The following is a 15,623-nucleotide window of genomic DNA, read 5'->3' on the forward strand; positions in this document are numbered from 1 at the left end:
CATATCAACCATGAATATCCCTGTCCTGGCCCATGAAGGAAGAACTTTGTGAGTTACTTGTCAACAATTTCTATTTTACCTCAAATGAACAACTGGGAGTTCAGTTGCTTTTAATAGAATTCAACGTCCTACCTACGTTGGAAAGAGTTCACTCTGTAGCACTTGCCCACGCACATCAAATCTGAGTCTTGTGTTAGCTTCTTTTGGGGAATGGAAAGGTAACCTCATGTGAGACGTGTTTTCAAGTGACTGAAAAATTAAAAGAAAAAGGCAACTGTAAGCCAGTAGGAATACTATACACTGCCAAGAAACAAAACCTGCTTTATCATCATGGAAGCCCAATGGACAGGGAAAAGGACAGAGTATTGCAAGGAGACAAGGTTCCAAGGAGAAGTTGGTGCATGAACTAAACTGTTAAAAACAATTGAATATTTTTGAGTTTGATAACAAGTAAAACAGAAATAAAGCATGTGTAAGATAAGCAGGGAGCTAATATCCACTTAACAGTGAGTGCACACCATGTGTGTTCTTTTCTAATTGGGTTGCCTCACTCAGGGTGATATTTTCTAGTATCATCCATTTGCCTGCAAATTTCATGAAGTCATTGTTTTTAATAGCTGAGTAGTACTCCATTATGTAAATGTACCACATTTTCTGTTTTCATTCCTCTGTTAAATGACATCGGGGTTCTTTCCAGCTTCTGGCTATAATAAATAAGGCTGCTATGAACATAATGGAGCATATGCCCTTGTTATATGTTGGAACATCTTTTGGGTATATGCCCAGGAGTAGTATAGCTGGGTCTTCAGGTAGTACTGTGTTCAATTTTATGAGGAACCACCAGATTGATTTTCAGAATGGTTGTACCAGCTTGCAATCCCACCAACAATGGAGGAGTATTCCTCTTTCTCCACACCTTTGCCAGCATCTATTATCACCTGAAAATTTGACCTTAGCCACTCTGACTGTTGTGAGGTGGAATCTCAGGTTGTTTATGTTGAACATTTCTTTAGGTGCTTCTCAGTCATTAAAATTCCTCAGCTGAGAAGTCTTTGTTTAGCCCACTTTTTAAATTTTTTTTATTAGATATATTTCTTTACTTACATTTCAAATGTTATTCCCCTTCCCAGTTTCCTGTCCATAAGCCCCCACCCCCTCCCCTCCCCCTCCCCCATATGGGTATTCCCCCTATATTTCACCCTTATTGTCCCCCCACATATTCCCCTGCACTGGGGGTCCAACCTTGGCAGGACCAAGAGCTTCCCCTTCCACTGGTGCCCCAACAAGTCTATTCTCTGCTACATATGCAGTTGGAGCCCTGGGTCAGTCCATTTATAGTCTTTCAGTAGTGGTTTAGTCCCTGGAAGCTCTGGTTGGTTGACATTGTTGTTCTTATGGGGTTGCAAGCTCCTTCAACTCTTTCAATACTTCCTCTAATTACCCCCAGGAACGACCTGTACTCAGTTCAGTGGTTTGCTGCTAGCATTGACCTCTGTATTGGACATCTGTAGCCCATTTTTAGTAGGGTTATTTGATTCCCTGAAGTCTAACTTCTAGAGTTCTTTGTATATTTTGGATATTAGCTCTCTATGTCATGTAGGATTGGTAAAGATCTTTTCCCAATCTGTTGGTTGCAGCTTTGTCCTAATGACACTGTCTTTTATCTTACAGAAGCTTTGCAATTTTATGAAGTCCCATTTGTCAATTCTTGATCTTAGAACATAAACCATTGCTATTCTGTTCAGGGAATTTTCCCTGGTGCCCATGTGTTCAAGGCTCTTGCCCACTTTCTCTTCTATTAGTTTCAGTGTATCTGGTCTTATGTGGCAGTCCTTGATCCACTTGGACTTGAGCTTTGTACAAGATGATAAGAATGAATCAATTTGCATTCTTCTATATGCTACCCACCAGCATCATTTGCTGAAAATGCTGTCTTTTTTTCCACTGGATGCTTTTAGCTCCTTTGTGAAAGATCAGTGACCACAGGTGTATGGATTCATTTCTGGGTCTTCAATTCTATTCCATTGATCTACCTGCCTGTCTCTGTACCAGTACCCTACAGTTTTTTTTATCACTACTGCTCTGTAATACTGCTTGAGGTTAGGGATGGTGATTCCTCCAGAAGTTCTTTTATTGTTGAGAAAAATCATTTTCACTATCCTGGGTTTTTTGTTATCCAAAATAAATTTGCAAATTGCTCTTTCTAAGTCTATGAAGAACTGAGTTGGAATTATGATGGGGATTGCATTGAATCTGTAGATTGCTTTCTGCAAGATGGCCATGTTTACTATATTAATCCTGCCAATTTGTGAGCATCGGAGATCTTTTCATATTCTCAGATCTTTGATTTCTTTCCTCAGAGACTTGAAGTTCTCGTCATAAAGATCTTTTAGTTACCTAGTTAGAGTCACCCCAAGGTATTTTATGTTATTTGTGACTATTGTGAAGGGTGTTGTGTTCCTAATTTCTTTTCTGTACTTTGAGTAGAAGAAGGCTACTGATTTGTTTGAGCCAATCCAGTCACTTTTCTGTTTTTTTTTCCAGGTTTAGGAGTTCTCTGATGGAATTTTTGGGATCATTTAAGTATCATATCATCTGCAAATTGTGATACTTTGACTTTCTCCTTTCCAATCTGTATCGCTTTGACTTCCTTTTGTTATCTAATTGCTCTGGCTAGGACTTTGAGTACTATATTGAATAGAGAGTGGGCAGCCTTGTCTAGTCCCTGATATTAGTGGGATTGCTTCAAGTTTCTCTCCATTTAGTTTGATGTTGGCTACTGGTTTACTAGTTCAGAATACACAAGATACAATTTGCAGACCACATGAAGCTCAAGAAGAAGGAAGACAAAAGTGTGGATGCTTCAACCCTTCTTAGAAGGGGAAACTAATTACTCACAGGAGGAAATACAGAGACCAAGTATGGAGCAGAGACTAAAGAAAGGCAATGCTCAGACTGCCATACCTGGGGATTTATCCCATATACAGTCACCATAACCAGACACTATTGCTGATGCCAAGAAGTGCATGCTGACAGGAGCCTGATATAGTTGTCTTCTGAGAGTCTCTGCCAGAGCATGACAAATACAGAGGAGGATGATTGCAACCAACCATTGGACAGAGAATAGGGTCCCCAATGGAGTAGTCAGAGAAAGGACTGAAGGAGCTGAAGGTGTTTGCAACCCCATAGGAAGAACAACAATATCAACCCACCAGACACCCCAGAGCTCACAGGGACTAAACCACTACGGAAAGAGTACACATGGTGTGACTCATGGCTCCAGCTGCAAATGTAGCAGAGGATGGCCTTGTTGGGCATCAGTGGGAGGAGAGGCCCTTGGTCCTGTGAAGACTTGATGCCCGAGTGCAAGGAAATGCCAAGGCAGGGATGAGGGATAGAGTAGGTGAGTGGGTTGGGGAGCACCCTCATAGAAGCAGTGGTAGGGAAGATGGGATATGGGGTTTCCAGAGGAGAAACCAGGAAAGGGGATAGCATTTGAAATGCAAATAAAGAAAATATCCAATAAAAGAAAAGAAAAAAAGGGGGGGAGATATAGGAGTTTGGAGAGATGGCTCAGTGGTTAATAGTTCTTGGTGGTTTTGCAGAAATGACACAGATTAGGCCCCCTGTGCCCATGCCAATGACTTACAGTAACCTATAACTTTGTTTCCAGAGGATGAGGTTCCCATTCTTAGCAGGTACCAGCACTAGCACACACATGTTGCGTGTAAACTCATACAGGAACACGCATATACATACACATGAAAACATATAAACATGTTTAAATAAGATGTAGATAAATATACCTTCTCTTTTGGTGACAGCGGTAGTCACATGGCACGTGATGTACATACAAGCTCAAAGCACATGTGCTTATCCAGAAGACTCAAGGCCTGTGATACGGACTATCTCACAGGTGAACCAGCAAGTACCAATGTGGATCAAAAAATAGAGTATTTCCTCTCTGAGAGAGAAGACTGTACAGATTCTTAGAAGTAGAGGCACACACAGTTTTATGATAACCCTTTTCTTCTCCCAGGGAATAGTGAGACATGGATGTATTTCAATTCTTGCTTCTATTTTAAATAGGTCAACATCTGAGTTCATATGAAGTGTGAAATGGCTAGGAATAACTGTTTTTCTCTTTTCACAAGGAACTACAAGAACTCAAACAAGTAAAATGCAGAGTATGGAACCCAGTGGATACTTCTACAAAGCAATCTCACTCAAGGCTCAGTGAACATTGCAGATGAAGGAGTAGAAAGGTTATAAAAACTAGAGAATCAGAGAGGAGGGTTGTATCTCCAAAGCTACGCTCACAAGATCTTACCAACACAATTGTCCAAACATGAGCTGAAGAAGGATGATACCAATGAGCCTGACAAACTAGACAGAGAAAACTTTATGAGACATCAATCCTACACACAGAACTACACAGGGGTCTCAGTCCTACACAAGGAACTGCTGATAACTGAAGAAAGCTAGAAATAGGAGAAGTGGCCTTACACAGGAAAAAACACAACAGTTCCTTGTCCAGGGCCAGAGTTCAGGCTTGAAAGTATATGTACAGATAGCATTATACAGAATGAACATATACACATATACATACTTACATATATGCAGATGCCTGCAATTCGTAAAAAAAGAGCCCACAAATTTAATGGAGAATGAGGAGAGGTATATGGGAGGGTTTGAAGTGAGAAAAGAAATTTAATCAAATTATAATATCAAAATTTTTTTAAATGAACTCACATGTGCTGTAGGATGCATGAACATTAGGACATATGGTAAGTGCAACCAGGGTTGTGCGGTTCAGTTTTCACAAATGACTTTCATCAATGGCTTTTTAAAAGTTTTATTATTTTTGTTTTTACTTGGTAATTTTACATCCCACTCACTAACTCCTCCTAGTTACCCCGTCCCATAACCCTTCCCCTTCTTCTCTGAGTGAGTGGAGGCCCCTGGATATCCTGGCACCCTGGCATTTCAAGTCTCTGACCAGACAAGGCAGCCCAGCTAGAACAACATATCCCAATGGATAAGAAACAACTTTTGGGATAGCCCCCACTCTATTTGTACAGAACCCATGTGACAACCAAGCTGCACATCTGTTACACATCTGTGGGAAAGCATAGGTCCTGCCTGGGCATGTTCTTTTGTTGATGATTTAGACTCTGATAACCCCCAAGGGTCCAGGTTATTTGACACTGTTGGTCTTCTTGTGGAGTTCCTATTCCCTTTTGTCACGCCCACCTCGGCCGGCAAGGAAGACGCAACACAGTTGGATTCTTCTCAACAGCCCTTACTGCAGGACACCTTCATTGTTGACACGGGGACGCAAGCAGCAAAAGCGCTCGCCTTATATACACAACAGTATGCTAATATTCTTTCAGGGATTGGTGGGGCACGAGTCACCCCACTGTTATCCCAGCTACTTGTCCTCCAGAGATTGGCGCGGCATGAACCTTATTAGCATAGTACCGCCCCAGCCAGACTGACGTCAGGTGCAAAACCCCGCATATGCGCAGTACTGTTGTTCACCACAGGAGGGCGCCAGATCACCTCATTATCATACAGCTGCCCTGACCAGGGGACAAGCCCACGCATGCACGGTAAGTTATTCACATTCGAACGGGGCTGGCTGTCGGCGCCATCTTTACTTCGCCGCGCCGCGCACTACATCTCCCCCTTTTTTGTTTAATAAAATGACTGGTCTAGATCTGGGTGTCACGTCAATCTTGTCATTGTTCCTGTCTTAGGTCGTTCCTGATGAAAGACTCGGCCTTACCCGTCGCTGGGTCACCCTATCGCCACCGGGCCCCGTGTCTTAGGTTGGTCCAAGTTCGAGGAAAGTTGCCCGTCCCTGGATACAATGACCCCACATGACTGTGACAAAATGATCTAGGGCGAACTCTTAATCTTTCAAAGAGGCCAGCCATATATTGGGAGAAGCACCATCGTCAATAGCGGTCATAGCCTGGTAAACAACCGCTTTGTGTCTGGCATGTTCCCTTTTTAAATGGCCAATAAGCCAGAGACATACTCCGCATCCCAGGAGGACAATAGCTCCCCAGGCAAACATGCCCGCCCACTCCTTAAAAAAGGAGAAAGCATTGGTAACCCATGAGGTAAAGTCTTCAATTGTGATGGGGTCCAGCCTAGTGCTGTTGAGGACAGCAATCTGCATCAGCAATTGTCTTGATAGTTGCTCTGCTTTCATGGACCAGTTTCCTTTCAGATAATTCGAGAATTCTTTGCTCTGTTGAGAATGCTGAGAAAAGTTAGCTTGCAAAGGAGTAATGCATAAACCTCTAAGCGAGGAAACGCAAGACAGCTGTGTCATATGATACAGTGCTTGAACTAAATCTATCCTTTGATTGGCTAATAGAAGGCCAGATGCCAAATGGGTATTAAATTCTTCTTGTATCTCTAGCGCCACTGCAGTTCTTTCTACAATCTGATTGACAGTCTCAGCTGTCTGTATTTGATTGGTCATAGCAATAGCAGCCGTGGCTGCCGTAATTCCAAAATCTCTTTTGGTTCTCAGCAAATTAAGAATAGGAAAGCTATCTGAGTTTGCCTTCACTGGGATTGGCACAAAGGAGGGAATCTTAACCATCACTGCGGTGTCATTAGTGCCATCCCACCATTCAGCTAAATAGCAGACTACATCAGAGCTATTACAATTTAAAGCACCACTGCTTACATTAGTGCTTATCAGAAAGAAAAAAAGGTGATCTAACACATACTGAAATACTAGTGGCAGTATTATTTGCCAAGAGGTTATTATATTGAATATTGGTCAACCTGGTATCATTTTTTCTTGTAGCTGAAACATTATACAGCACGAAGTTCTTACCCATCAACCTAGCAAAGGGGGTCAGGGATGTATATGCCCCTTGCTCATTGGACAGCACCCATTGAAACCAAGGCCAGAGATTATGCTTGCCAGTCTTATTCTCAAAGCAGTAGAATTGCTATGAACTGGCATGGGTACTGGCCAGGATCTGGCAATAGCCCACAGGGTGAGCGAATTAACCTGTACTACCATTCCCAGTAGTAATAGTAGGGTTCGTGGTCTCATCTTCAGGAAGAGCAGAAGGCAATTTTCGAGTCAAGCGCTCAGGTACCCAAATTGGATTTTCTTGATTCTGCGGAAAAACACAAACAGCTCCCCTAGATCTTGAAATCACGGGATCTGGGCCATGCCATTCATCAGTTAAGACATCCTTCCACTTTACTTCTGCATTAGTTATAGGTGTAGTAGCAGCATGGCGATCCGCAGCAGAGCGGCCATGCGCATCCAAAATTAAGAAATTTAGAGTAAAAATAGCTAAAGAAAGTTGTTCTTTTGGTGTTCGGCCACTGGCAATTCCCTCTTTTTGTTTTTTTTATAAGCTCTTTTAAGGTATGATGTACCCTTTCCATAATTCTTGAGCTTGGGGATTGTCTGGCAATCCTGTAGTATGTTTGACCTGCATTGTCTGGCAAAATGCCTGAAAAGACTTAGCAGTGTAGGCAGGCCCGTTGTCTGTCTTGAGACTATCAGGCTTTCCCCAGGCTGCCCATGCCTCTAAGCAATGGCTAATGGCATTACGAGCCTTTTCACCAGTCATCAGAGTAGCGTGTATAATACCGGAACAGGTATCAACAGAAACATGAGCATATTTTAAATTTCCAAATTGAGATATGTGTGTGACATCCATCTGCCAAAGTTTTAGTGGGATCAGACCACGAGGGTTAATCCCCACATGAGGAGGGTGGTGAAATTGAACACAATTTTGGCAACGTAACACCACATCACGAGCTGCAGCTCTAGAGATTTTAAATTTTTGTTGAAGAGTAAAGGCAGGTACATGAAACTTTTGATGAAATTCTCTAGCGTGATCAACCAGAGCTGCATGAAAAATAAACTCTCTATGAGTACTAACATCTACCAGGGCGTTATTACTGGTCGCGGGACCAGGCAAATTAGTATGGGCTCGAATATGTTGTACGAAAAATTTATTTTTTCTGGCCCAAATCAAATTTTGTAATTCTAAAAGAATTTGGCATACAGTACTAGTCGACCGAATTGGCCCTGCAATTTCAAGTGAGCGCACCGCATTAACTACATAAGCACAGTCAGAAATTAAATTAAAAGAATCATGAAATCTTTTGAAAACTTCCAATACAATTTTACATTCTGTAATTTGGGGGGTGCCTGGACTGTATTGAATTAATACTGGTTCTTGAGAATCAACCATATAGGCACCTACACCTGTTTTGGAGCCATCTGTATAAATATCTAACGCTCCTGGCAAAGGCTCTGAGGCAGTGATCTTAGGAAAGATCACTGGGTGTTCAGTAAAAAATTGTAGCAAAGGATCCTTAGGATAATGATTGTCAAACTCTCCATCAAAACTACAGCGTAATATGGCCCAATCATCTATCAAGGCACACAATGTTTCTATCTGCGCAGTTGTATATGGTATAATAATTTTCTTGGGTAAAATACCAAAATGCTGAATACAAGATTTAACGCCTAACACAGCAAGCTGTGCAACAGCAGAAGGGTAATATTCAAGGGTCTTATTAGGAGAAATATGGGGATATATCCAAAGAAGTGGACCTTGTTGCCGTAGCACTCCTGTAGGCTGATGAAAGGTTCTTAGTATACACAAAAGCAGATCCTCCTTTTCCTTGTACCTTTTTAGCATTGCCTTTTCCAATCTTTCTTCTACTTTCCTCAAGGAAAATCATGCTTCCTTGGTTAAAACACGGGATGAAGTAAGCTGAGAATCCCCTTTCAGGATCTCATAAAGTGGTTATAAATCTACATTGGGCATTTTAATATAGGGTCGAATCCAATTTATGCTTCCTAGTAATTTTTGAAAGTCATTTAATGTTTTTAAATGATCTTTTCGTAATTCAATTTTTTGAGGGGAAATACTATGAGGAGTAATTTTAGTTCTTAAATATTCTCCCATTTGGCCCATTTGAACCTTTTCAGGTGCTATGCACAATTGATTGTTTTCAAGCACCTTAACCACCTTTGCATAAGCCACTTCAAGGGTGCCACGATCTTTAGCGGAAAGCAAGGTATCATCCATAAAATGAATCATTCTTAATTTTGGGAATTGGTCACGTACAGGCTGTAGGGCCTGTCCTACATAAAGTTGACACATAGTAGGGCTATTTGCCATACCTTGAGGCAAGACCACCCACTGATAGCACTTATCAGGCTCCTCATTATTCATAGAGGGCAAAGTAAATGCAAATCGCATGCTATCTTGCGGGGCAAGAGGGATGGAAAAAAAAGCAATCTTTAATATCAATAATAATAATAGGCCAATCAGCAGGAATGCTGGAGAGTAATGGTAAACCTCTCTGTATGGGATCCATTATTTGCATTTGAGAATTAATAGCTCTTAAATCATGTAATAATTGCCATTTTCCAGATTTTTTCTTAATGACGAATATGGGTGTATTCCAAGGTGATCTGGATGGTTGAATATGTCCTAATTGTAATTGTTCGAATACCAATTCGGCAGCAACAATTAATTTTTCAGAGGATAGAGGCCATTGAGGAACCCATAAAGGATCCCCTGTTTTCCACGTAATGGGTAATTCCCCCTCAATGGCCCCTAGGAAAAACCCAGACCCATCCTGTCTTGTTTTTGTTTCGACAGTACTGGGTCAACTCGTCCTTGTTTTTTCCTAGACCCTTTCTAGGCACGTAGCCCATTTCTGCCATCTTATCCCTGACTTGCGGGGAGTAATCATTAGTCAGTCTCATGTCTAGATTTATCAACACATCTCTGCCCCACAGTGTCACAGGAATGTCTATAACATAGGGAGTAATCTTTCCTGATCTCCCTTCTGTATCTCTCCATGTCAATTCTTTGGAGCTCATTAAAGGAGCCATTTTGTACCCTAAACCACGCAGGGCCTGAGATGATGTTTGCGTAGGCCATCTAGGTGGCCAGTCATGAGCAGAGATAATACTATGATCTGCTCCAGTATCCAATAGGCCAAGGAATGAACGTCCCCCCACAGTCAATGTTAACATTGGACGATCACTCAGTTCCAATGAGATAAAGGCAAATCGGGAACCTGTAGATCCCAAGCCCTATCCCTATCCCCAGAAGCAGCATTTGAGCAATTCTGTCTCCAGGAGAAATGGCAGTGACTCCCTGGGGGGAGGCTACCAGCACTTTTACTGTACCTAAATAATCAGGATCAATTACTCCGGGCACAATCTGTAAACCTTCCAGGGCAGAGGAGGAGCATCCCAACAATAGCCCAACTGTATCTTTAGGGAGGGGTCCTCTAAAATCTGTATCTACAGGCTGCACTCCCATTTGGGGGGTTAGTACAAGTCTGGTGGTGGAGTGAAGGTCCAGTCCTGCGGAGCCTTTAACGGCTCTCCTTGGTCCTTCGGGTGGCGAAGGGAAGGGCAAGGCCTCTGATTGTCCTGTCCCTGTCTGTCGCTCTGCAGAGCCCCATATATTTGAGGGCCCTGGGGACGTGGGCCCCGTTGTCCGTTTTTTGGCCGTCCACCACCATATCCTGTCGCTAGGGGTCGGCCATCCAAGTCCTTCATAGATCTACACTCACTTGCCCAGTGGTTTCCCTTTTTACATTGTGGACATAGTCCAGGCTGCTTAGGTCTATCACTAATTCTCCCCCTACTCCTTTCAGGGCACTGTTTTTGATAATGCCCTTTACGACCACATTGGAAACAGGTATCCGTGGTGGCGGTTTTCCCTAATTGCACCACAGCTGCCGCTAGGCCAGCGTTAGTCAATGGTCCTCCCAGTTCCCTGCAGACTTTCATCCAAATCTCTAAACCTTTATGTTTGTATGGTGTTATGGCAGTCCTACATTCTTTTGTACATTGCTCGTACACTAGCTGCTTAATGAGAGACATGGCTGTATCAGGGTCTCCGAAGATCTTGGTAGCAGCCTCTACCATGCGGGCCACAAAGTCTGAAAATGGCTCTGTGGGCCCTTGCAGAACCTTGGTAAGGTTCCCGGAGACTGCACCATTATTAGGCAGTGCTTTCCATGCCTTGATGGCTATTTCATTTACTTGGCTATAAATTTGCTCTGGATAACCAGTCTGGTCCAGAGCAAATCTCCCTAGAACCAATAGCATGTCAGCGTCCCAATGTCTCTGAGGGTCTACTCCTGAGGCCAGATTAATGGCGGCCTGAGTATTAGCGTATTCAAAAAGATAAGATTTCCAATCTAAGTATTGACCTGAGGAGAGGCAGGCTTTAGCCAGACTTCCCCAATCACCAGGGGTGAGGCAATACCTAGCAACAGCCTCAACTTGAGCCATAACAAAAGCTGCACTGACCCCATAGGTTCTGACTGATTCTGCCAATTGCTTCATAGTCTTAAAGTCAACGGGTTCATGATATCTATGCCCCTTAGCATCCAGAAACACTGGAAAACTCAATCCCATCTCTTTCCACACCTCTGGGCAAAAGGAAGCAGCCCCTGCTGGCTTCACCATGCTTTTATATTGAAGGTTATACGGAGGTGCTGTTGGTATAACTGCTTTCTTGCCTAGTCTCTCCCTCTCACACTGAGCAGCCTCTTCCTCGAGATCAGCCTCATCATCCTCACATCGTTTATCCTCTAAGCAGGCAGGGACCATTCGCCAAAGAGGTTTTGGTCCGGGCTTAAGCTTGCCCTCTGTGGCTTCTCTATCCCACACAGACAAGAAAAGAAACAAAATTACAAGCCCTACCCACAAAGGATCAATTGGAAACAACATTGCCTTAGTTCCCAAACCTTTCCGCCTCTATACCAAGGTTTTTATGGTCTCTGCTTACCTCCAGAGAACTTTATTTATCTTACCTCCCTTATCCGGGAATTTTCTGCCATCGCAGTCCTGGAGCTGAAGGGTTCTGAAATCCACGAGGATGTCCTCGGGTCTCCGTACAGGGCCACCACTTGTCATGCCCACCTCGGCTGGCAAGGAAGACACAACACAGTTGGATTCTTCTCAACAGCCTTTACTGCAGGACACCTTCATTGTTGACACGGGGACGCAAGCAGCAAAAGCGCTCGCCTTATATACACAACAGTATGCTAATATTCTTTCAGGGATTGGTGGGGCACGAGTCACCCCACTGTTATCCCAGCTACTTGTCCTCCAGAGATTGGCGCAGCATGAACCTTATTAGCATAGTACCGCTCCAGCCAGACTGACGTCAGGTGCAAAACCCCGCACATGCGCAGTACTGTTGTTCACCACAGGAGGGCGCCGGATCACCTCATTATCATACAGCTGCCCTGACAGGGGACAAGCCTGCGCATGCGCGGTAAGTTATTCACATTCGAACGGACTGGCTGTCGGCGCAATCTTTACTTCGGCGCGCCGCGCACTACACCCTTTGGGGCCTAAAATTCTTCCTCCTATCTTTCTATAAGAGTCCAAAAACTCATTTCACTGTTTGATTATGGGTGTCTACATCTGTCTGAGTCAGATGCTGGGTGGAGTCTCTCAGAGCACAGCCATGTAAGTCTGCAAGATGAACAGAATATTATTAATAGTGTGAAGAATTGGTGCTTGCCCACGGAATGGCTCTCAAGTTGTACAGGTTACTGGTCGGTCATTCTTCTCAGTCTCTGATCTATCCCCTGTTCCTGCATTTCTTGTAGACAGGATACATTTTGCTTTCAAAGTTTTGAGGGTGGGTTTTTGTCTCTCTCACTCCATTAGGCTTCCTGCCTTGCTGATATGGAACAGGAAGAGGCCTCTTCAGGTTCCATTTCCCCACTGCTGGGAGTCACAGCTAAGCTCACTCCCACTGATTTGCATAATCTCTCTTATCCCAGGTCTCTGTCTTTTTCTGGAGATGCCCCCACCCCACCCCCACCCCTGTCAATTGCAGATGTTTTACTCATTCTTTCTCTGTCTTGTTCCTTCTGTTCTTCCCTACACCTGATCCTGAACCCACCATTCCCCTCCCAATCCCCTCTCCCTCCCAGTTCTCTTCCGCCATCTACCTCTTATGCATAAAGAAAATGTGGTACACAACGCAATGAAATACCATTCAGCTATTAAAAACAAAGACATAAATTTTGCGGGCAAATGGATGGATCTTGAAAATATCATGCTGAATGAGATAACGCGGTCCCAAAAGGACTTGTCTCTATCTATCTATCTATCTATCTATCTATCTATCTATCTATCTATCTATCTATCTATCTATCTATCTTTCTATCTATAATGCTTCACATATGTATGTCTATACATGTATATTACAGCAAGGCATTTCTAACATTTTGTGCAAATAAGACGTTTAAATGTTTTTTCTATTGTATTAGTCTTTCTGCATCACTGTAGCAAAGTAGCAGAAACAATAACTTGTGGGAGCAAAGACTTAATTTCTGTCATAGCTTCTGGGTATTGTAGTCCATTACAGTAGAGAAGTCGCAGTAGAATATCTCCTTCTGTGGTGGCAGGAGCACATGGCACTGGTTCAAGGTCCATAGTGCACAGCAGAATTGGCTGTCAGCCTACACCCTCAGAGGCCTGGTTGTAGTTCAACTTCTGCACACTAGGGTCCTCTTCCTGGAGGATTCTACCCTCCTTGTAATAGTCTTGACAGCTAAAGAGTAAGCTCAAAAGAAGCTTGTGAGGAACATTTCAGAACACAACACTGTTTCTTCTCATTAGCAAGGTCAGGTGAAACAATCTGGGGGTTTCCCAGAAGCCAGCTTTTCCTAGGCTTCAACCATTAGCTGGCTCTAGTCTCCATGTCAAGTCTTCCACTGATTCATTCCTGCCCCATAGGAAAGCACTGTAAAGATAATAGGACCTATATTGCTCAAGCAGAAGGATAATTTTATTTTAAAGTACAATGTCTTACATGTGGCCACTGACCTCCACTCCTATATCAAACCAGTTCTAATCCCTACTTTCAACTGCCTTTTGGTGTCTCTATTTAGCTAATGAGCACATCAATTGATAATGTGCAAAATAGAACTCCTGACTGCACAGCTGTGAACTTGCCCTCTTCTAGCCTTCCCTGTCTCAGGACAGAGCAATTCCCTTAATCTAATGCCTAGGCTGAATAGTATATGACATCTCCTGTTCTCCACCCATCTATCTAATCCATCAAATGCATTCATTATTTTCAAAGTATTTCCTTTAGTGCTGTATCATCTTTACCTAGTTACAGTGATCTAAGTGATCACCGTCTCTTGCTTGTTTCCTCCTAACCCAAGTCTCCAAATTCTCACTTGACCCCAAAAATGCTGTTTCCTTCAAACAGCTCAAATGATTTTACAAAAGCAACATCAGTCATCTCACTGCCCTGCTGAAAGCCCCACAACAGCTTTCCATCACATTTCTAATGAACAGATGCATTTTGCTTGCTATTTCTTACCATTCAGCTTAGCCCTACCTATAACTGTAGGAAGAGGTTCAACTGATTAGCTTGTCTCTAAAGCAGTGGTTCTCAACTTGTGGGTCTTGAGCCCTTTGGGGGTGTCATACAACCTTTTCACAGGTGTCACCTAAGACCATCGCATTTACATTAGATTTCATAACCATAGTTAAATTATATTTATGAGGTAACTAGGAAAATAATGTTAGGGTGGGCGTCACCACAATATGGGGAACTGTATTAAAGGGTCACAGCCTTAGGGAGGCTCAGAGGTGCTGTTCTAAGGTAGTAGATCTGCTTTTCTCTTCTCATCTATTTCACTCATCTTTACTTTTCCGAACAGCACTTACCATGTCTTTGAGTTACATATTTATTGTTTACTTGTTTTCCACCTCTGTCTACATGACAATATAATTAGTACAGAGATGCTTTCATTATGTTATTATATTCTCAGCACTTTGAACAAAGACTGAGACACTATAGGAATGCAATAGAAATATGTTCCAACTGAAGAAAAAAAAGTGTATCTTCAGGTATAAGAAATTCAAGCCATTATACTTTACAGACTCTTAGTATACTATACAAAGACAAACACAGAACTGGAATTCAAAACAGATAACCCTAGATAAGCTGAATATTTTATAAAGGAATGTTCTTAAGCACATACAAAGAATAGCCATCCAATACATACTTTCTAGATGGTACAAAATCAGAATTGGGGGCTCTGAGAAAGTTGGTAGCAAGATGTGTAGTCAACTTTGTTGGTTTGTATGTGTCAGAATAAAAGCTATCTTATAAAGTTTCCTTCTATCTCAAGCTTCCATTTTCCATTCATCCCACACCATGTTGGTGTGGTGTATAATCACTTCTATTAATCAATGGATCACAAAGGATAGGAACAAGACTTTGCAAGCCAGAGAATAAATCTATTCAGCATTTCATCCCTCTTAGGTGGGAGGAAGTAGATCTATACAACATAATCAGGATAAGACCAGCATCCTTTGGCCATGAACAGGGATTGGAAACATTCACAAAGGAAAGCTTTGTGTGTGTGTTTGGTGCACGGACACCAGCGCCTGCATGTGCTTGCCTTTCACTTCAGAATGTAAGCGAATTCTTCCAGGATTGCTCATGTGTTAAATGAAAATAAGGGTCTTACCCCTTTGGGTCCTTTAACCCAGATGTCATCCTTCACTGAGATCTGGAGAGAGCTACTCTCTAGAAAGCTCTGCA

The 15,623-nt window shown here is 42.7% G+C and overlaps 1 protein-coding gene across 1 annotated transcript; it reads right to left on the minus strand.

The window, feature by feature from the left end:
- Nucleotides 1-10,351: 10,351 nt before the first annotated feature.
- LOC148006245 (igE-binding protein-like) lies at nt 10,352-11,647 on the minus strand. Its single transcript, XM_087659537.1, has one exon. The coding sequence runs from the start codon at nt 11,645-11,647 to the stop codon at nt 10,352-10,354; it is 1,296 nt and encodes a 431-aa protein (XP_087515663.1).
- Between the last annotated feature and the right edge of the window lie 3,976 nt (nt 11,648-15,623).

This window comes from Rattus norvegicus, chromosome 4 (assembly GCF_021556685.1).
Source record: "Rattus norvegicus strain SHRSP/BbbUtx chromosome 4, alternate assembly SHRSP_T2T, whole genome shotgun sequence".
Lineage (NCBI taxonomy): Eukaryota > Metazoa > Chordata > Mammalia > Rodentia > Muridae > Rattus > Rattus norvegicus.